This window comes from Phalacrocorax carbo, chromosome 6 (assembly GCF_963921805.1).
Source record: "Phalacrocorax carbo chromosome 6, bPhaCar2.1, whole genome shotgun sequence".
NCBI lineage: Eukaryota > Metazoa > Chordata > Aves > Suliformes > Phalacrocoracidae > Phalacrocorax > Phalacrocorax carbo.
Window position 1 is genome coordinate 41,545,561 of NC_087518.1, and position 20,055 is coordinate 41,565,615.

Sequence of the window (20,055 nt, forward strand, 5' to 3'; positions counted from 1 at the left end):
TCCTGATCATCTTTCTTTTGTAAACCTGATTACTAATGCAACAGTCAATCCTTTACAGTCATTCCTCTAATTATAATCAAGAATTGCTCTACTTGTCCTTACCATAAAAGCCATCAGAAACAGAGAGGAGGCAAAAAGGAACCTAAGGGCTCAGTAATGCTACATTTTTCAGTGCCATATCATTTAACATAATGTATTATATTTTCAAGTGCACACTCACCATAAATATAATATTTACTAATATTTGGAGGAACTCGCACCCATTTCATCTCCTCTTCTTTGTTAAGGTTCTTCCATTCAATAATAAAAGATGTTATCACATAGATTTGAGGTGACAGCGTCCATATCAAAATCACACAAGTGCTGTTCACTGGGTAAGCGCTAAGCGACTGCACAGCATTCACTGACAGAACAAGAAGAAAACAGCTGTGAATTACATTAGCTCAAACAGAGGTGAGGTGAGAGCCAGGTTAGCAGGAGAGGTGTATCCTATAAACTACACGCACACAAAGGACACCTATGGTTTCAGCACTTTATCACTTACTTGTCAAATTATCTTCTATATAATACAGCCTGATCTTTAGTTCAGCAAACATATTTCTCTTTAAGCCAGGAAAGCTTGGTTTACACCAACTAGTCCCAAACACTAAACAGATCAAGTTTCTTACCAGACATCAAACAAATAATCCCGATTCTCCTGTGCACCTCTTTAATTATCACTCCTTAATAAAAAAATGCTATCAACAACAACTGAACTGTCAACATTTAGCTAGTAAAGCATGCACTGAGAGCCTTGGAACCTAAATCCTATTGAATTAAGTAATGCGCCAATGTAACAATCCTGCCAGACCAACGCTTCCCATTACATCTGCTACCAACCACAGGGTTTCCAGAATACGCTTATACAAAATATCAGGAAGAATTTTATCCATCAAAATGCTTTAAAAATTGCATTACAGCAGTAAAGTTCCCAGAATAAACAACAGTAATGTTTCCACAACATATACTTGCATATGAATGTTACACAACTGAAGTATTCAAAAGCAATGGCCTTTATTTTATTAATAAAGCAAGAGTGCAGCCAAATCAATGAGGCGGCTGCTTAGGAAGTAAAGCCAAACCTCTGAAAACTATGTACTCTGGCAGCCCATCAGGTGAGCAGCCAGAGAAACAAGACTGTATTTCATTTTGGAACCAACAAAACATTCCCTAGCAGGAATGTTGGGTGTTCCCAAGACAAAGGAGATGAAAGATCAATTCTACAGTAAGATTTTATTTTTCTTTGACTAATTACTTTATACTCTGTTAGTGGAGGGAAGACAGCCCAGTTAAAGGCAACTCCTCTTCCAACCCAAAGATCTTTAAGGTTTTCATGCAATGGAAATTTCATTTTTCAAATGGCTCTGTTGGTGAGATAGACAATCTGTTTCCCATATACAGCTGAACGTATCATCATAAAACATTTTTTATTCTAGCAAAAGGAATTTTATTATAAAGAAAGCTTTGTAAAAAAGCATCACAATGTTTCCTAGCATTTTCCATATGTCAGAATGGTAACTAATTGGTGCTCTTACCTGTGCTCGTTTGCTGTGATAGAGTTAAATTAAAATTAGTTGAAGAAACTCCAACTGAATTCATGGCTAAAACTGTAATGGTGTGTGTGTGTTCAGTCCATGGAAATGAACACGTAGTGCCATTATCAACATATTCTGACCACGTGGTGTTTCCTGATGTCTGATGCTTTATAACGTATCGGCTCACACTGCACAATGACTGATTCTTCATCAGTGGCTGCAGCAAACATTGGCATTAATTAATTTCCCAGTCTGATTTCAAAAGCAAATGTTATTTGGGCAGAAGGCACTGTTCCAATTTTAAGAAAACATGACTCCATAAAGATATTCTATAGACTGGCTACTGTCCTTTCAGCAAAGTCAGTGTCATCCATTTAAAGACTTAATTTCTTCTGTCTCTCTGAGAGCTGACACACTTACTTGCTATCTTTCCAGCGAAGGGAGGGCAGGGGGGACAAGGAAATACCACTTCTCAGACTCCTATAGTAACTCACTGTTTTATGTTAGTATTTTTCAGGATTGAAAAACCAGAACAGGTGACTGTTTGCATACTAAACAAGGGCAAACATGAGTGGGCAGTCACTGATCTACTTTTTTTCTCTGTCCCACGTTAACCTTTTAACATAGCTTTGCCCAGTTTACATGCACTTGCAGCGGTGTTTATACAAGCAGCTGTCTAGGAGTCAGTGGCACATTCTGCTCAGAGATCTTGGCCAGCAGAACTTGGCAACTGAAGACTACTTCTCTCGTTATAACTTACAGTTCCATGTTATTCTTTTTTCTGAGTATTAGAACAAATTGCGTTTTAAGTCTCGGTTTCATAGTATTTGTGCAAATAATACTGAAAGCCTAGGCTGACACAAACATCTCATACAACACTGAAACTTCAGCTGCATTAGTACAACTCAGACAGCAGGTCTGGTCTCTGCACAAAGGCAAGGAAGCTTGCAGCCTGCCCAGAGATCTGAGGGCTCTCCTAAAGTGGCAAGGACTATAAAACTTCAGGAATATTGGGATGCTCCACATGGCTGTGGTGCAGCCCACATACAGTTCAACATGGCTGTGGTGCATGCAACTGGACCCGCGCAAGAGCAATTTGACCACGACCTCAGATGGGTCCGTTGCACAAAAACCAGCTCACTTCAGAAGGCTGGCCTGTGAGCTTCCCAGGTCTGGAAACATGTCTGTTGCCAGTGCCTGTCTGTGTTGAGCCTCACCTACCTGCTCATCCAGAGCAATCACACAGCACTAGGAAAGTTTTTGTTCTACTACATTACTATAACCTTGATAAAGATTAGGATACAAAATCAGGTCAACGTGTGCCAGCTGGCTGTAGGAAAGATTGCAGAGAATAAAAACAGAAGTGGGGGAGAGTAATAGCAACAGAGGGGAGTAAGGTACAAGACAGGCTGACTGAGCAAAGAACGCAGAACCATCTCACCTTGCATCAGACTATTACAAACACTATTCACCAGCAACCTCTACTTGCCTCTAGTGTTAGCTAAGCAAGAGTCAGTAACACAAAAGAACTCATATCCCAAGAGTCTTGCATATCACCTCCTGTAAACAGTGACTGCCCAAGTTTACCTCCTAGGGCAGTATGTGCTTATCATACTCCCTTTTTGGCAATTCTACCAATGGTTTTTGCAACTATATGAAAGACCAAAATGTAATTGTTCTCACCTTCCACAGGAGCGTAACATTCTTCTGCCTCTTTGCTGGATCTTCAGTAATAATTCTCCAAAATTCAGGGCCTTGTAAGGGAGCTGCAAGATTACACAGTTTTGAAGGAACAGTGTCACACCTAGTCTGAAACTGGACAGACCATCAAAGCACACTCTGAAAGCACACGTACCTTTGATATCTTTTACAACTGTATAGGCTGATCTGCTCCAGTTGCTCCAGTAACCGGATCCATCCAGTTCTCTGCACCGGACCTGAACAACATACTCAACACAAAGTTTCTGAACTTTTATCACAGCCGATCTTGGTGCATTTGAAACTTCATAAAGCTGTAACAGAAGTCAAAATATTTAGAGTAAGAACAAAAGGCTGTTTAGGCATCTGTTAAGAGTTGACTTTTGAAATTCCTGAAAATGAATCCAATGAGAAAGTGGCCTAATAAGTAATATTCCATTGCTAGATAATGCAAATGCTTATGACTGCGATTCATTGCATGCCACAAATTCCACAAAAACCAGCTAACACACTAAATGACAACACTGCAACGATTCATCCTTCAATCTAGATAAAAAAAGACAGTACCTCCCATGCAATTTCTTCCCTGTTCACAGCATACCGAATCTGAAATTTAAGATCATCGTTTGTAAATACTGGGTTTGTCCAGCTCACATTCAGCAGCCCAACATTCCTGGTGATTTCTGCTTTAACGTTGGAGGGAGGAAGTGGCTTCACTAGAAAATTGAAAGAAAAAAAATGACTATAATGCCTGCACTGACATTTCTCATTAAATCCAATCATCATGATTTACTTTATTCTGTCCTGAGTGTGGCAGGTAACACGTTGTAGCCTCTGCTATTCCAAGAAAAGCTGGACTATAACACAAACATAACAATTCACCAATCCAGGCTGGCTGGCCCATTCACTGCAGACAAAAAGCCTTGCTGAGAAAGGCAATGTTTGTCTAACAGGAAATTCATTCCAATTTTGACCCCAACTAAAATCACCAAAGAAAATCCTAAGTTGAAATATCAAAATTTCTTACAGAAAAAAACCCTTTCTTTAAAAAAAAAAAAAAAAAAAAAAGAATAACCCATGGGCAAGTTTCAGTACACTTCATTTTATTGTAAACTACAACAGCTTATATTGGTGCTAGCACCTGCTATCTCCCCTGGTACAAGCAACAAAAGATACGGCCTGGCAGTAATGGGGTGCACCACTGTGGAAAGTAGCAGCACACATCGCCCAGAAAGGCAACTCCTATAAAGGACAGCGACAGACGTTACGCAGTGATTAATGGAAATCTTACATTAAGATTTTATTTTACTAATAGGAAATTTCACCAAAATTGAGCTTATCGAGAAGACTGGACATGAATGTCACAAAGCCCTGGTTTGTTACCAAAGCAAAGTTAGAATAAACTTGTTTTGACTAATCAGATGGTGAGTGAGGAGAAAACAACACAAAAAAAGGAAAAAGCTTTGAATTTTGGGTGGTGCTAGGATGAGTATGTTTTGGTTTACTATGATGCAGAGCACCTTTCGTCCAGTGTAGGTCAATTCTATTAACTGCTTTTTATTTAAAGGGATGACTTGAATAAACCAGACTTCTAAAGTTCTGCTAGAATTCCTCACTAAGCAGCATTGCAAAAGCCACCACCTTTCCCCGAAGAGAGCACAGCCAAGTGAGAGCATAGACATGCCCGACACAGACTAAGACTACAGCTGCCATGCTGACAAGGTGCCAGGTTCTTTTGGTCCATTGCCTAAGCAGCAGAAGTGCAGGATTCCTACCCACCGTCCTTCACACCACCCTCCTTTCTGACACCCAATAGTTCTCTGATAATCAGCAAACTTGCTTGTCAAAAGGCACAAACAATCCTCTTGAAACTAGACAGGAGCAACCTTGAAAACTACAAGGCCCACAAATTAATAGTAATAATAGTAATAATAATTCCAATACCCCACTGAGGCACTGAACTTTGCCTTTCCTTCCTGTGACGTTCATTTTTGCTTACTCTAAACTTAGAAATGCAAAGGATAGTTTGGTTTAATTTATGTTCTCTGTATGCATGCTCACACACACACATAATAGATGTATTGTATTCTGCCTTATTTCATGTAGCACTTCTGTGGTCTAGCTGCCATATTTTCTTTCTACATATGTTCACGTTTGTGTCCAAAAATACACAGTCCAATTAACGCTCTGAGTCACAGATCAGGTAAGACATGCTTTGCACATTCTGGAGTGTTTGAAAACACTCAAAGACTGTTCCTGCCTCTTGCTTTTATGCAAATTTAAGTCGGTGCTCTGTGTGTCACAAAAGAAACTTTGCAAAAGTATGCAAGAGCATGAACATTCCTATGATTTTAAATTAATATATAACTGTGTAATACAGAGAGGGCTACACTGTATCAAAGTATAAACTTAAAAACTAATTGAAGAAATCAGAAAAATTAGATAACCAAGAATGTTAAAAACAAGACTGCCTTTTTAAATATGATACTTGCATTTTCTGTAGACATCTTTGCAAAACACCTGAGAGGATAAACATGCAAAACTGAGTGTTTATTTCATAGGTACTAGCTGCAGATACAGTCTGCTCCTGTGCCAAGCAAAGCGTATGAAAATAACATTTAATCCAGTATCTTTTAGAAGACAATATGAAAGTACTTGTGTTTTAATGTTCTTTCCACAATGTAATTTATTTAAAATGCTATGAACAATTACTTTACCTACACCATATAAGGAATGAAATCCAAGGTCACAAGTGAGGAAAGACGTGCACAGATCTTGACCTACCCACATCTGCTGGAATGACACAAGTTGGTGAGGATTCAAGTGTTCCTAGTAAGTGCTTAAATTCTATCCACATGGTATATCCAGATAAAAGAAAAATAGGCTGAAATGTGCACTCATAAGAATGATTCTTCTGTAAATGGCATTCTTTCACCTCTGATTTTGGAGAAGTACTTGGAAAGTCAGAACAATAAATTCTGCTCCTTAAAAGAGAAAAAAAAACATTCACTGTAACTATAAGCTGCTCATGGCATCAGTAAAATAGGAGTCTGAAGGCAATTAAAACAAATGGTGTCACTGGAGCCATCTGGGTTTTTTTGATTATTATTTGGACAGATCTTGAACTTGAGTCTGCACTAAATCGATAAATAACCCTACAGCATTACTTCTTAAAGCTTTGACTCCTAGCCTGAATGAAGTAGGACATGAAGGCTCTCCCCAGTGCAAAATCGTTTGATAACAGACTAACAACAAGAAGAAACAGGTACAACAAGCACATGCATCTCCAAATACTCATAAACCATGCTACCTGACTTGTATGTGTTAGCAGTAAACAGCAAGGCAGATCTCCAGCCAAGAGATTACTGCAGCCAGGAATATGACTTTCAAAATACCAACTGACATCCAGGGCAAAGCTGCCACATGGACCAATCGGACAAGTACAGTGAAGTCCCCAGGAGATGGAAATCACATAAAAATATCAGTTCTGGAGGTTGGTATTAAAATCCTGCAGATAGTATGGCATCTGGCAACAGAAGAGATGAGACCTGGACTCTGGATAAAATGACACTGGATATCTTATCGGTGATGGGATGGAAAGTTTTCAAATTTCTCCTAAGCTGCTGCGCAGCTCAGACTTGCGGTGAGAGTGGCCAGGTGGGGTATTAGCTCTTCAACTGAACAATGGAAGTTACACTTAGCTGAATCTCTCCTCTTTCCGTCAACATAGTTAATACTGATTAAACTGTTGCCTTGTGCTTTGAAGGTTTAGCTTCGCATTTTCTGTTTTTACAGGATGATCATTTCTGTGCTGTTTCTGTTGGCAGCACTGACTGTAGAGGAAGATGTAGTAACAACCCAACTAAAACAAAACACCAACAGCAAAGCTATCACACCACATTACTGTAGAGTGTTGGATTTCATCTGTAAAATGTGATTGCCTCAGTAGCTAAGAAGCATAGCTGTGTGCTCCTGAAGAACCTGATGTGCCTGATGTCGATGCAACACATCTAACTTTCAACTTTCACCCTGTGGATTTGCCTATGTCTAAGTAAACACTAGCAACTCCAGCGTATTTATGGTGCCTCTTATAATCAAGTTTGGGCAATTAAAAAACCTGGCTATTTAATTTAGTTTCAAGTTTGTAAACATTCAAGTTCATTTTTTATTTTTGTTCCCAATATGCAATAGAATCTTATGCAAATGTGTTTTCATAACTATACATTTTTAAACATGTTATACTTCTACTTTTTGGTAGTCACTACGTTCATGTGGTTCCCCATAATCTCCCTTTCCCCCACCCCTTTCAGACCTTACTATTAGACAACCAAAAAAACCCCAAAAACCACAAAAAGAAATATCACGATAAGTACTCTCATCTGGGAAGCATTTTCAATCTGTATTAACATTCACTGGTTAATCTAGCAGTAGCACTGTAACCAATGTATGGATTATCACTTCATATTAGAAAACAACATTTTTAGCTAAACCTCAACAGTGAAAAAGTAGGAATAAAAAACATGGCAAGAGCAGCACGGTTTTTATTTCAAGCTCCCTGCTCAGCAGGGCACTCATTATATTCATATTTGTGAAGACAGTCAAAACAAAACCTACCTTAGCAGTCAGCTAGTCACTAATCCTACCCTAAAAACCTCCACTTGAAAATCTCCAGCATTCCAGTCATCACTTTAGTCCACAAAGTCCTGAGAAACATTCACCTTGGTGCTATGATAGTTCAAAACTTCAATCCACCTCCAACAGAGAAGACAGTCCAGCTTTCCAAGGAATTAGGCCTTCAGGGCTGATTTAAGCTTGTTGCCAAAACTTTTGCATATCCAGTCCAGGAGAGTGGTAAACCTAAAGATTTTTTTCCTCAGGAAGGGTTGTCTGTCTGTCCATCTTGTTTATATACAGGCTAACACAGTTCTATGAAACTGTCAAGCTCAATATATTGTAACTCAAAGGGATTTTTTAGTTTCATGGTAAAACAATATTACCACAGGCACTATTTGTGCACATGAATGAAGATAAAAGTGATTATTAAATCAGTGGTATGATCATCCTTGTATTTTGCAAACAATAACGTGTTTGTTCCACACCACACTCCAGTTCTCCTGCTCTCTCCAAAAGACAGGCAAAATTAAACTATCTGAAAACAAGCTAGGCCAAAACACCATGAAAATTAAGAATTGCTCTAGCCACCAAAGATGCTACCTTCATAAAGTGATACTCCCTTTATAAACTAAGATCTGATTCTCTCATTATAAACATGATCTTTTCCATCTGGAATGAACTACATTCCACCCCAGTAGTTTTATCTACTATCTCTATATAGAAAAAAAGATACAGAATTACAGAAAAATGAAAGATTGGATGGAGACCTCAAGAGGTCTCAAGACCTACCCCTGACTCAAAGCAGGGTTAAATTCAAGGTCAGATGAAGTTGCCCAGGGTCCAGTCTGGCTGAGATCTGAACGTCTCCAAGGACAGAGATTCTACAGCCACTCTGGGCCACTGCTCCAATGCTCAGTCACTCTCACTGTGAATGGGGCTTTTCCCCCTTATTTCCTCACAATTTGTAGATATGAACAACTAGAAGAATAATTTTTATAACTGATACAAGCAAACACATCTACTTTAAGAGAACTGGCTTCCAAACTGCATATATAGGTTTTACAAATGCTGAAGAACATTGTAAACTGAATCCATGTTACGTACTTGGGTCAGGGCAACCCCCGGTATCAATACAGGCTGGGAGATGAAGAAATTGAGAGCAGCCCTATGGGAAAGGATTTGGGGGTACTGCTGGGTGAAAAGCTGGACATGAGCCAACAATGTGCACTTGCAGCCCAGAAGGCCAACAGTATCCTGGGCTGCATCAAAAGCAGCGTGGCCAGCAGGTCGAGGGATGAGATTCTGTCCCTCTACTCTGCTCTGGTGAGACCCCACCTGGAGAGCTGCGTCCAGCTCTGGAGCCCTCAGCACAGGAAGGACATGGAACTGTTGGAGCGGGTCCAGAGTAGGCCACAAAAATGATCAAGGGCTGGAGCACCTCTCCTATGAAGAAAGGCTGAGAGAGTTGGGGTTGTTCAGCCTGGAGAAGAGAAAGCTGTGGGGAGACCTTATTGCAGCCTTTCAGTACTTAAAGGGGACTTACAAGAAACATGGGGACAACCTTTTTAGCGAGGCCTGTTGTGACAGGAAAAGGGGTAATGGAGGGTAAGCTAAAGGAGGGCAGGTTTACACTGGATATAAGGAAGAAATTTTTTAGTGAGGGTGGTGAAGCACTGGAATAGGTTGCCCAGAGAGGTAGTGGAGGCCCCATCCCTAGAGACATTCAATGTCAGACTGGATGGGGGGTCTGAGCAACCTGATCTAGTTAAAGATGTCCCTTCTCACTGCAGGGGGGTTGGACTAGATGACTTCTAAAGGTCCTTTTCAACCCAAAGCAGTCTATGATTCCATGATTACAAACATGATTTAGTGGAGGACTTGGCAGTGTTAGGTTAACTGTTGGACTCGGTGATCTTAAAGGTCTTTTCCAACCTAAATGATTCTGTGATTCTATCTGTGGTCACCTTTCTGCACACGTAGTTAATACCTCTGGAGTTCCAGTTGGGAAAAAGCCCAGCTTACAGAAACTGAGCACATTTTATGATCACATCTATTCAGAATTTTTTGCTTTAATAGTATTTCCAGAGCAACACTTTCCAAACATAAAGAGTACATTAAAAGCTGTACCTGTAGTATCTTAACTGCAAGGAACTCCCCAGGAGCAATGTGTTTGGGTTTGCAGACCATCTGCAAGTCATTTTAGTTAAGTACCCATCCGTTTCACATGTGATATTGACATTCACATCTAATTAAAACACATTGAAAGTTTTATTAATAAAGATATATTTTTTTTAATACAAAAAACATGCATTACAACCCATAACTGCTTGACAAAAGCTAACTGGAGTTTAAAATGGTAATATTCTGACCTTACTATTAAAATGCACCAAAATTGTAATTTAAAATCATCTGGAGTCTTACCTACTACATATAATTCAGCGTATCTATGATGACATTCCCTATTTTGATGACAACAGTACAATGCGTTATAGAAGAAATTTCCTCTAGGTTTTGTTGCTTTCAAGTTGAAAAGAGTAACTTTGCTTACGCGATCATTCACAAGTGTATACTGACTTTCTGGGATTTCTTCTGCTAAATTCAGCCACCAAACAATCTTCCTGGACACTACAATCTTGGTTTTGTTTTTATAGATGCAATGAAAGGAAACATTAGAACCAACACTGGTCAGTATCTTAGGAGGGAAGTACAGGACGTCAGCTACACAGAAGGGGAGAAAAAAGGAAAAAAAAAATCAATTGAGATTAGAATCTGAAGACAAAAATATAAAAGCATATGTCAATAGAATATTATCATCATGCAATTGTATTTCTAAATTTCCTACTTCTTAATTATATTAATGACTATAGGGTAGAGGAGCAGAAATGAACCCTTGACTGTCTCCCTCCATAACTGATGTTTGTAAATTCTGATTAAGATTATCTTTAATATCCCCAGGCAAACATTAATTAAACGAGCAGAAAATCACTGGGGGGTACAGTGAAAGCAATACACAGCAGCACAAGGGAAACAGGGAATCATATGGGCTCCTGTAAATTAACCAGATTAACACTGCTGCTTTTTACTCAACACACTGTTTAAGGCATCAGGTCAGCTTATTTAAATACTGCAACAAGTACTTGCAACCTAGAAAGGCTTAGCTTCTGTAACTTGTCTCAACAAAGACATACACCACAAATTTTAAAATTGTAAAATTGTCTTCAGGTAAAAGTGACAGAAGATCCAAATAAGAGAAGAGTGACATTTGGGTTTGAAAAAAAAAATTCTAACCCTTTGAACCCTGCAAGGATGTTGAAATCATATGCTAGCTGAAGCATTACTGTAATAATGGGACATATATTTTGAGAGGATTGCTATTCAGAACTGGGGGAGGGGGGTTGGAAAAAAAAAATTTTTTCAAGCTTTCCAGTAGTTACTAATCCTGCTCCTATTGAAGTCAGCAGGAGATTAATGTCTCAAAAACTTGTTTACAATCTCAGCAGTGTAGTTAATTCCAAACGATAGCAGTGATACAGTAAGTAGTTCACCTAGGCATAAAGACAGTGAATATGCAAAGCATGTAAACATGCATAAGCTCAGCCTCAATCAGTCACATACTTACGGAAGCTACAGGTGTTATAGACCCGCTGAAAAGGAACAGTTTGCCAGACATCAACACAAAGACAGCATGAAAATCCTTAAAAGGTCAGGTTTGCTTTCCGCAGTTCAGGAACCATGTCAAGTATTTTTAGGATTTTTCCAAAATTCAGGCCTTCTTAGACAGTAAAGCAGATGTACAATATTGTCATTGTCAAAGACTTTCATATTAAATATGAATGTGAATGTACAAAACCATAACTGCCTGATTTCAGTATTTACTCTTCTGGTGTTAATGCACCTCCGTGAATACAAGGCAGTGTTCCTGTTACCAGCTGCTTCGCTGATCCCAGCTGTGCTGCATGCTCCACTGTTCCTCCATTCGCTCATCCTATCATTGGCCATTGGAGGCCATATGCCAATTTGAGCTTCCTGCAGTGAAGAAATTAATCCCTCTATGCTGCCATGAGGCTCGTCACAACGGGATTATTTTGCTGATGAGATGTCTGTTTAATGCTATTACATATCCCATAACAGGATTAACAAAAAATAATCTAACAGTATCTAGTGCACCTCTTTCACAATTTCTCAATACACTCATACACGCTTTCTGAAAATACTAGTATACGCGTATGTGAGAGAGAACATGTGTATTTATCCCCCAAAATTCTCAAAGATACATAGTTTTTATATATATATATGCACACACACACTTTTTTTTTATTGTATAGATAGATATAAATCCAAAAGACTATAAGCCAGTTAGGCCGGTAGTGAAATAATCAGGCATCCTGTCTTTCATGCTTGATTGCCATGAGGGCCTGTGAATTTTCAGCTTTCTTGGAAGAGAGCTCCTTCTGCAAAGTTCATTATCTCCTTCATACTTGATTTAAGCACATTCATTACACTGTTTAGCATACAGTAAGCAGGTCTACATGTAAACACCTAGGTAAAGCACTAGTACTGTCATGTAATAGGATACCTGTGACAACACAGACCAAAATATTTCCAGTTAATCATAAGAAGAGAACGGAAAAATACAATGCAAAAAATCCTGAAATCTTTAGGCTAACCCAAACCAGCTCAATCTGCAAAGCAAATCAGCAATCCTGATAACTGACCACGGATTTGCCAGACAAAATTTCTTTCCCTTCCTAAATAGTCTGACCATGAATAAAGAGCCATTATGATCTATCATTTTAGCAAGAGCTATGTTGATACAAGGGACCTCATTAAATCATAAGAGCCCTTTACTCAGTCCAGGAGACATCTTACTCTGTGCAACATGTCAGGAACTCACTCTATTTGGGTAGTAAATCAATTACAGTACATAAGATTGTATGCTTAACACTAAAGCCACATGCATTGAAACTGGCTGACTGGGTCTGTTATACCATTTATGAATGAGGCTCAGCAGTACAAACCAAGATGGATTATGTTAAATCTATAAACCCTAAACTGTGTTCTGTGCTTTTAGTTCAGCTACAAAAGCCTCATACTAAAAGAAGTTAGAGAAAGCGTTAGGAGAAAAACCTTGTATTGAATAGAGGTTAAACGCTGGCAACTGTCTTTTGAAACGGAAAAACTCTTAGAAAAGAGCTTTTTCTTGGTCTGAACAGGTGCTTGGTGAACAAGCAACAGGGCCAGACAAGGAGGTGACGTGGAGCTGACTGTGCAGTCTACATTAATTAGTCCAGAACTCTTAACACAAGCCTTGTACAAAGGAAAAGAGCAGAATCTCAGGCAAAGCCATGCAGAAAGAGAAGCAGAAGGGGAAAGAACCTCAAAAGGATTTTTTAGCCCAACTCATGCATACTGTACCTTCCTGGATAACACATCCTCATTCCACAAAACAAACCAAACTGGGAAATCTGTTCTATTCCAAAAGACTACTTACTGCACATGAGTGACTGCACGTGACCTACCTCCTAAATTGAGATTATGGGGTGTGCTCCAGTCACTCCAGAACCCTGGGCCATGACGATTCCTGCACCGCACTTGAACTAAGTAGGAAGAATCAAGTAGTGTATTGTCTATGGCCAGTGAGGTTTCCAGAGCAACTTGAACCATCTGTTGGATTATCAGAAGCCATTATTGTTGTAAAATGAAACAGGAAAAAGAAAGAGACAGAGGGAACCAGAACAAATAATCTAGGGAGTAGTTTTTAGGTAGCAAGATGAGTAAAAAAAGCTTTATTCTTTAAATTTACTGTAAATTTGAATATGGTAGAGGTTGCACACCTCTGTGGAAAACATATTATTTCATTACCGACTGCTAATTAACAGCTCCTTTTTATTCCAGACCCAGTTGCATGGTAGCAACAGAAAAAGCAATTGACTAATAAAAACTATAAATATTAAACATATACGCGTGTATCATGGACTTTGGGCGTTGCTGAAAGGAGAGAGCTTTGCCTTTAGACTTCACAGAATCTAGCATTTCATCCAGAAAGAAGGATGGGAGTTTGTTTGCAAGACCCAACAGGAGACGGGTCTTTCATCACTGTGTAGCAGCTCTCCTAGTGTAACAGATGCGAAGTCCAGCTTGCCAGCTCTGCCACACTGTGTTGATGTTTACCAGGGCCTGCTGGACACACCAGCTCAGGAGAAACCAGTGTGCCATGCCCAGCTCCACCAGACCAGCCATGTTGCTCAACCCACCAGAGTCACTGTCCAAGGACAAGGAGGATGGTAGGAAATCCTGAGCTCTGGAAGAGACCCACCGACCTGCACCGCTACATCACAGAACAGAGTGAGCAGAGCTGACTCACCTGCCAGCCATCTTGACCTGAATTTGCAGAGATCTTCACCTCATACTGAAGCGGGTATGGCAGCAGCACAGGGTCAGACCAGCAGATTCTCACTTGACCTCTGTCTGTCATTTCCAGATGCAGGTTCAAAGGAGGTTCAGGCTTTACTGTGGACAAATTTATTGACAAGTTTACCACTAACCTTATTGCTTGTGATTGTTGGCAGTAATCGGTTTTTACTGATTCAAAAATATCTCTCATGCCTTTTCTTTAAGCTCAGCTTTCAAGAGCTGCTCTACAGCTAGTGTATGACAGAATAATGTTGTGTAATATCACTGGAAAAGCACGCCCTGGCACTTTTATATAGTTAGCTATCAGGACATGCTGTTTGACCTAACATTTGCCTTAAAACTACGTGCATTTCTTGCCTTGGGCCATGATATTCCCCAGTAACCAAGCACTAACCTGTTTTGCTGAGAAGAGAACTGAGAGGGATGGGAGTGCTGAGCAAAGCAATGAGCTCAACTGCTTAAGAGATAGGAGATAATGTCCTCATACCGTACACAAATTTCTAAATATTCCCATCCCTTCTACAGTGATTATGGCTATTAAAGAAGGTCTCCACGAGAGCTACATTAGGGCACAGTAAAAATGGAGGGTTTCAGAAATTTTTTACAAGGATGAAGAGAACTCTCTGGAGAGGGAAATGGATGGGCAATTTAGAATGATGATTAGGATTACACTCACTCTTCCTTGGAAAAAGGCATAGCTTTAAAAACAAAAGTCAGAAACTTCTAAATCACACTTTTGTGACTCTTACATACAAATTAGGTCTGTTCTACTGATGCCACCTGTTCGACTGATATCATTTATAAGCAAGTACAACTCTACATTACACAAGTATTCATGGCTTTACTTTCAAAATAATTTTTAATTGAGCTAAATCTTGGCAAACATATACTAATATTATGCATTTAAAAAATATACTTCACTAAGCAGAACAAACTAATTGTATCATTTTAAACACTGGCAGATTGAACCCTGAATTTTAATTTTTTTTTCCTGTAGCATAATTTAAAAGCAGCATGATAATAAATGCAACCTCTCATCTTCAAAACTAGCCCACCCAGAGACTTTTAACTTCCTCTGTCTGAAAAGTAATTAATTAGGAAGAAGTTTATAAAGCTTCCATTTTTTTTCCCCCACAGCTGACAGAGTCCTGCCTTTTGGAAATTTGCCAAGATCTGCAATAACTGTGCATATTAGATAGGAATACATATCAAATCCATAATGTCAGTATGGTTTTAACTCAATTAAATACAGAGGAATGTTTTCCAACTTGGAAAATGCTGGAAAGAACTGGATGGAAAGCATCACGACAGCAGGGCTGCTTGAAAGAAGAGGTAGTTTTAGTACCTAACTAACTTCAGGAACAGCTTTTCCCCCGCCTCACTTTTAAACTTAAGTCCTCAGTAACATAGACAAATAAGCTCCATCACTGCCCCAGACTCAGGCACAGAGTGGTCCTGATTAGAAATGAAAGATCAAGTATGTTGACAGCCTGGCCTTTGCTCAGTACGGTTTTGTACTAGAGCCCAGACAGGCATTAGGCAGCTAATAAACACATACAGCACCACCCTGAGCAAGTGAGACAGCACCAGGAAGCCTTTTCCTGTTTTGTCTGTGCCCTCCTTCTCTAGGAAAGACATCCTGCTGTTCTCCATTAAAGAACATTTAAAATATAGGTCAGGCTTACCTATGTCTACGGGCTTGACTGACATCAAAGGTGACCACAGAAGCGTTACACCAATCGTAATCTTCAGCCACATGACATAAGTGTAGTTGAGTCTCAGAGAAGACACGCAGCACTCACATTTGTCATACTCACTACAGTCACACTGAGAAACCATGACAGTCCCCTTTAGAGAGCTTGTAGATATATCTCCCAGTGAAAGCTCTGATCTGTGAGGGAAAAAAACAAACCATAAACCAAAACAAACCAGTATTCCTTTCTATATCTCAATAGAGGAGGTTTGTCCATCTGGATACGGTTTATTAAAAAAAAAATTGTTTAAATTACTGAAAAAGTAAAAAAGGCAGTAATTATAACCAATTGCTTTTACTGCTTCTCCCTTTTGAAATGATTGCCAAGTAAAGTAGTTAAGATGTATTCCCAACATTTGACTTTAAAACAAATGTGTTACAATACTAGATGATACCTGTACTTTAGTCAGACTAGTTTCCAATTCCTGATGGTAACTATTACTAGATACTTCTTAGGCACACAAAACACAAAATTAGTCTACCTTACAGTGGAGTAACTGAAAGCTCTCTGCCGCCCCTGTAGAAATTATGTTCTAATTCCTATTCATGAGGCACTGAAATAAAATCTAAACAATTTAACATTCCTTCGAGCTTCTGCTACAATTAAGCATTACAAGTAATATAATAATAAAAAACAATTATTCAAATGAAAAACGAGTTTTGGAATAACAAAAGGCTAAAGAACTCCACTATTCAGAACGAATTTTAGTACTAATTCTCAACAACTTATGGTATTTAAAAATAAAAAGACACCTGTGTCTTCCAAAAGTCTTAACATTGTGCAGTTAATTCCAAGAGAAGGCTTTAATTATTTTTATGCACAGCATGTTTGTCTATTGGATAGGCTAATGTTTCCTAGGAAAGCAAATTATTTACTCACACGCATTGCTACTATTGCCTTGGACAGGCTCATGGAAAAGTATTTAGTAAGTAACTTACTGCATTTTGCTTTGATTTCTTCTCAGAGTATCTGCTCATGGGACTACTTTTGACTGAATGTTCAGATTTAGTTTCAAGGCAGGGCGGTTGCCTTCTTTCTTCCTTTCTATTAACACTCATTCCTTGAGAGTTTAACATACACCGTTTTTAATTACATAATCCACTGCAAAAATTGTATGGTCTAAGATAAACTTTTGAAGTTTTAAACAACTAATAGCTGCATAGGTATAATATAAATCTCACAAACAGTTCAATCAGATTTTCTAATAGTAATATGATTTCAGTACATTTAAAATGAAATAAATTACAAAGTAGCATATACTGATACAGGCAGTCATACAGTATGTCTCGATGCTAGCAAATGTTTTGTAGGATACAAAAAGAACATACGCATTCATACTGTACAGCCATCACACTTAGTTTGTATCTCCAACTTCCATAATTTTTCTTGGGTCAACTTCAAGAAGCAGCATGAAGACGACCCATACTATTTCCCATGTACACGTTAGTCCACAGATGCTTTTCAAGTATGTTTTACAGGCATTTCTAGAGCAATCCTCATGTGTATGATTACTCTTTTATACATGTTTTCAGTCTCCATTGACTTTAGTCAAACTGTTCTCAATTTCTGAAATAAATACCACACAAGTGGGCAAAAAGCTGCTTCTACTCTGAGAGTAACCAGCAGTTCCCAAAGTATTCTTCATTCTCATTTCTATTCCTCAGATATTCTTTAGGGTCTTTCAAACACAGACACATATTTATGGTGTATTGCATGTATTCAGAGACACAGGCCTCCTTAAGGTAGTGAATTTAATAATGTGAATACTTTGCTGCCAAACTTCTCACAGCAGCAAAGCCAAGACAAATCCTGACAGTTAAACCATCCTGGATCCTTTCCCGATTTTGACATTTCATCCTTACAAAAAAAGCTTGGTTTGAATAATTCTGAAGTAATTTTGGAATTATTTCTGTATAGTAAGGGTTTTGTCTTACTAATTCAGAGAAAGAAATGTAAGTTAATAGAATAAGACCGTTTCTGTAAAAGTTTTAAATAGTTTTATAGCTGGTATGACTCATTGTAACACTTGAATTAAGGGAGGGCAGAGAACTCTACATTGTAGGAGAAGAAAGGACATTTCCTGCTTTTTTGGTTTTCGTCGATTTGGTATCTAGTACATTTAATTGACTGTCGAGCACAGGGGAAATGGGCATGAATCACTGATCCTGTTACCATAATCTGCCATACTTAAAAAAGAAAAGGTCAAAAACTGCAGAGAGGTTGGAAGTGAACAAAGGGCTGATGAATTATGGGGAAGAGCACATGCAAATCATGCTGATTGGGACTGCAAGGGGAACCCACAATGTACACACATGGATCTCCTTCAGTCAGGGCCCAACTCCCCTCATCGTTCCCTGACCAACACACACACACATTATGCATCCACCTTGTTTTTAGGATACTCTTTGGAGCTGGTAACACAAGGATTTTCAATAACACTATGCTCTCATAGCACCTGTACTCTGCAGTAATGACCCCATAAGCCACACAGATTCATGTGAATAGGTAGTTTACATTATTAGTGCTCCAGTCAGTCAATACTGATCATCCTAAAATAATTTTTACCAGCACTCATAGACTTCAGGACACAAGAATTACAGAACCTTATGCTGATGTTATCTGGCAGACATAGAGCTTTTAAATTACTTGGAATAGTTTTGGTTTTATAGTTGTGGCTACGCTTCTTTCTCCTGAATTTCCTTACAAAGACTTCACAGAATTTTCTTTTACATTTTCCTGCCTTTTATTGTTGCTCACGGGTTTTATTAGTCTCAAAAATCCCACAATCAATCCATAAGAATGTAGTCTTTTCATCAAACTGTGTCTTTAATCGGATCTATCTGGAAAGCAGTTACCACCACACCACTCCCCCATCTTTTTCCTAAACATTCCTAATAATTATTTCAATTTTTAACCATCAAACTGAGCTTATTTGCGCCCAGAAGACCGCCCTGTGTAACGGGGAAAAAAAATACGAGAGAGCTCATCTCCATGTGCGTTGTGCTAGCATTGTTTCAAAGGCCACTTATTTGGGAGTAAACAGGCATGGGTTGTTATTTCTCCCCTCCTCTACCACACAAACCTTTTCATTTGTTTACTGTACAAAATACTGTGCATAGGAATGCAAGGGTAACTGGAGGAAAACCCTGTGGCTCCATGCCAGGAAGGTCTTCCACCCCTTGCAATAGAGAACTACCAGTACCTCGCTTCTATGCTGTAGCTCTTACGGCTCACTACCTCTACAGGCAACCAGTGCAAAGCAAGGGGAAAGACCAAACTAAGTTATCAGATGCCAGGTCTGCTCCCAGAGGAAGGTATGCAGATACTTAGAAGCAGGGTAATGATCTTTGCATTTCTGTGAACTCATGAGACACAGGGACTATCTCACAAAATTGAGTTTGGGATGAGAGAACAGATCGATGGAGGACATCATCATGAGGGGCCCCCACATCAACTTATTTCAAATTGCCAAGCCTGGGCTAAATGTATGAGACTGATTACAGGCAAAACAACAGAAAGCCAAAATATTTTGGAGAACTGTGGCAGCCTTGGATTGCATGAGCAGTCTGTCACCTTTGGTTTGGCTGCAGATGGATCCAGTCACAGAATAACCACTGTTCCTAAACTGTAGATACTGACTTTAGAGGAGCTTATGCTTATAAAGCCCTTACAAGTTCAGGAAAAGTCAGTGCCTTCATTCAGTAGGATGAGAGGAGAACTTTTGGGTAAACTTAAAACAAAGCAATGGGCTATTAAAAAGCAAAGTTTTCCATCAAACTTGCAGCACACTGAGAGAAGCTATAAATCCTGGTTCAACAAGCACTTTACATCTCACAACAGTGATCAGATCTAAGCCAGATCCAAATTGTGGTGGGAGGGAAGGAAATACAGAGGGCTTATAAAATATATGAGTATATACTATGTCCCCATTTAGTTTTATAGTGCTGGCTGCTGGAATTGGAGAGATTTGTCTTGGCACAGAGAGGTAAGACAAAAAACAG

The 20,055-nt window shown here is 39.1% G+C and overlaps 1 protein-coding gene across 5 annotated transcripts in view; it reads right to left on the minus strand.

Annotated features, from left to right (window-relative positions):
- LEPR (leptin receptor) overlaps positions 1–20,055 on the minus strand; it is a 48,399-nt gene that overhangs the window by 13,434 nt on the left and 14,910 nt on the right. For 4 of the 5 annotated variants that reach the window (XM_064454879.1, XM_064454878.1, XM_064454882.1 and 1 more), the window contains exons 5-15: positions 15,986–16,191; positions 14,251–14,396; positions 13,406–13,550; positions 10,308–10,604; positions 10,014–10,131; positions 6,057–6,256; positions 3,840–3,988; positions 3,430–3,586; positions 3,258–3,340; positions 1,575–1,791; positions 221–403 (exon numbers count right to left, since the gene is read on the minus strand). In XM_064454879.1, the coding sequence (XP_064310949.1) occupies positions 221–403; positions 1,575–1,791; positions 3,258–3,340; positions 3,430–3,586; positions 3,840–3,988; positions 6,057–6,256; positions 10,014–10,131; positions 10,308–10,604; positions 13,406–13,550; positions 14,251–14,396; positions 15,986–16,191 (1,901 nt within the window). The remainder of the gene's footprint in view (positions 1–220; positions 404–1,574; positions 1,792–3,257; positions 3,341–3,429; positions 3,587–3,839; positions 3,989–6,056; positions 6,257–10,013; positions 10,132–10,307; positions 10,605–13,405; positions 13,551–14,250; positions 14,397–15,985; positions 16,192–20,055) is intronic. The other variant, XM_064454880.1, reaches the window with a different exon arrangement.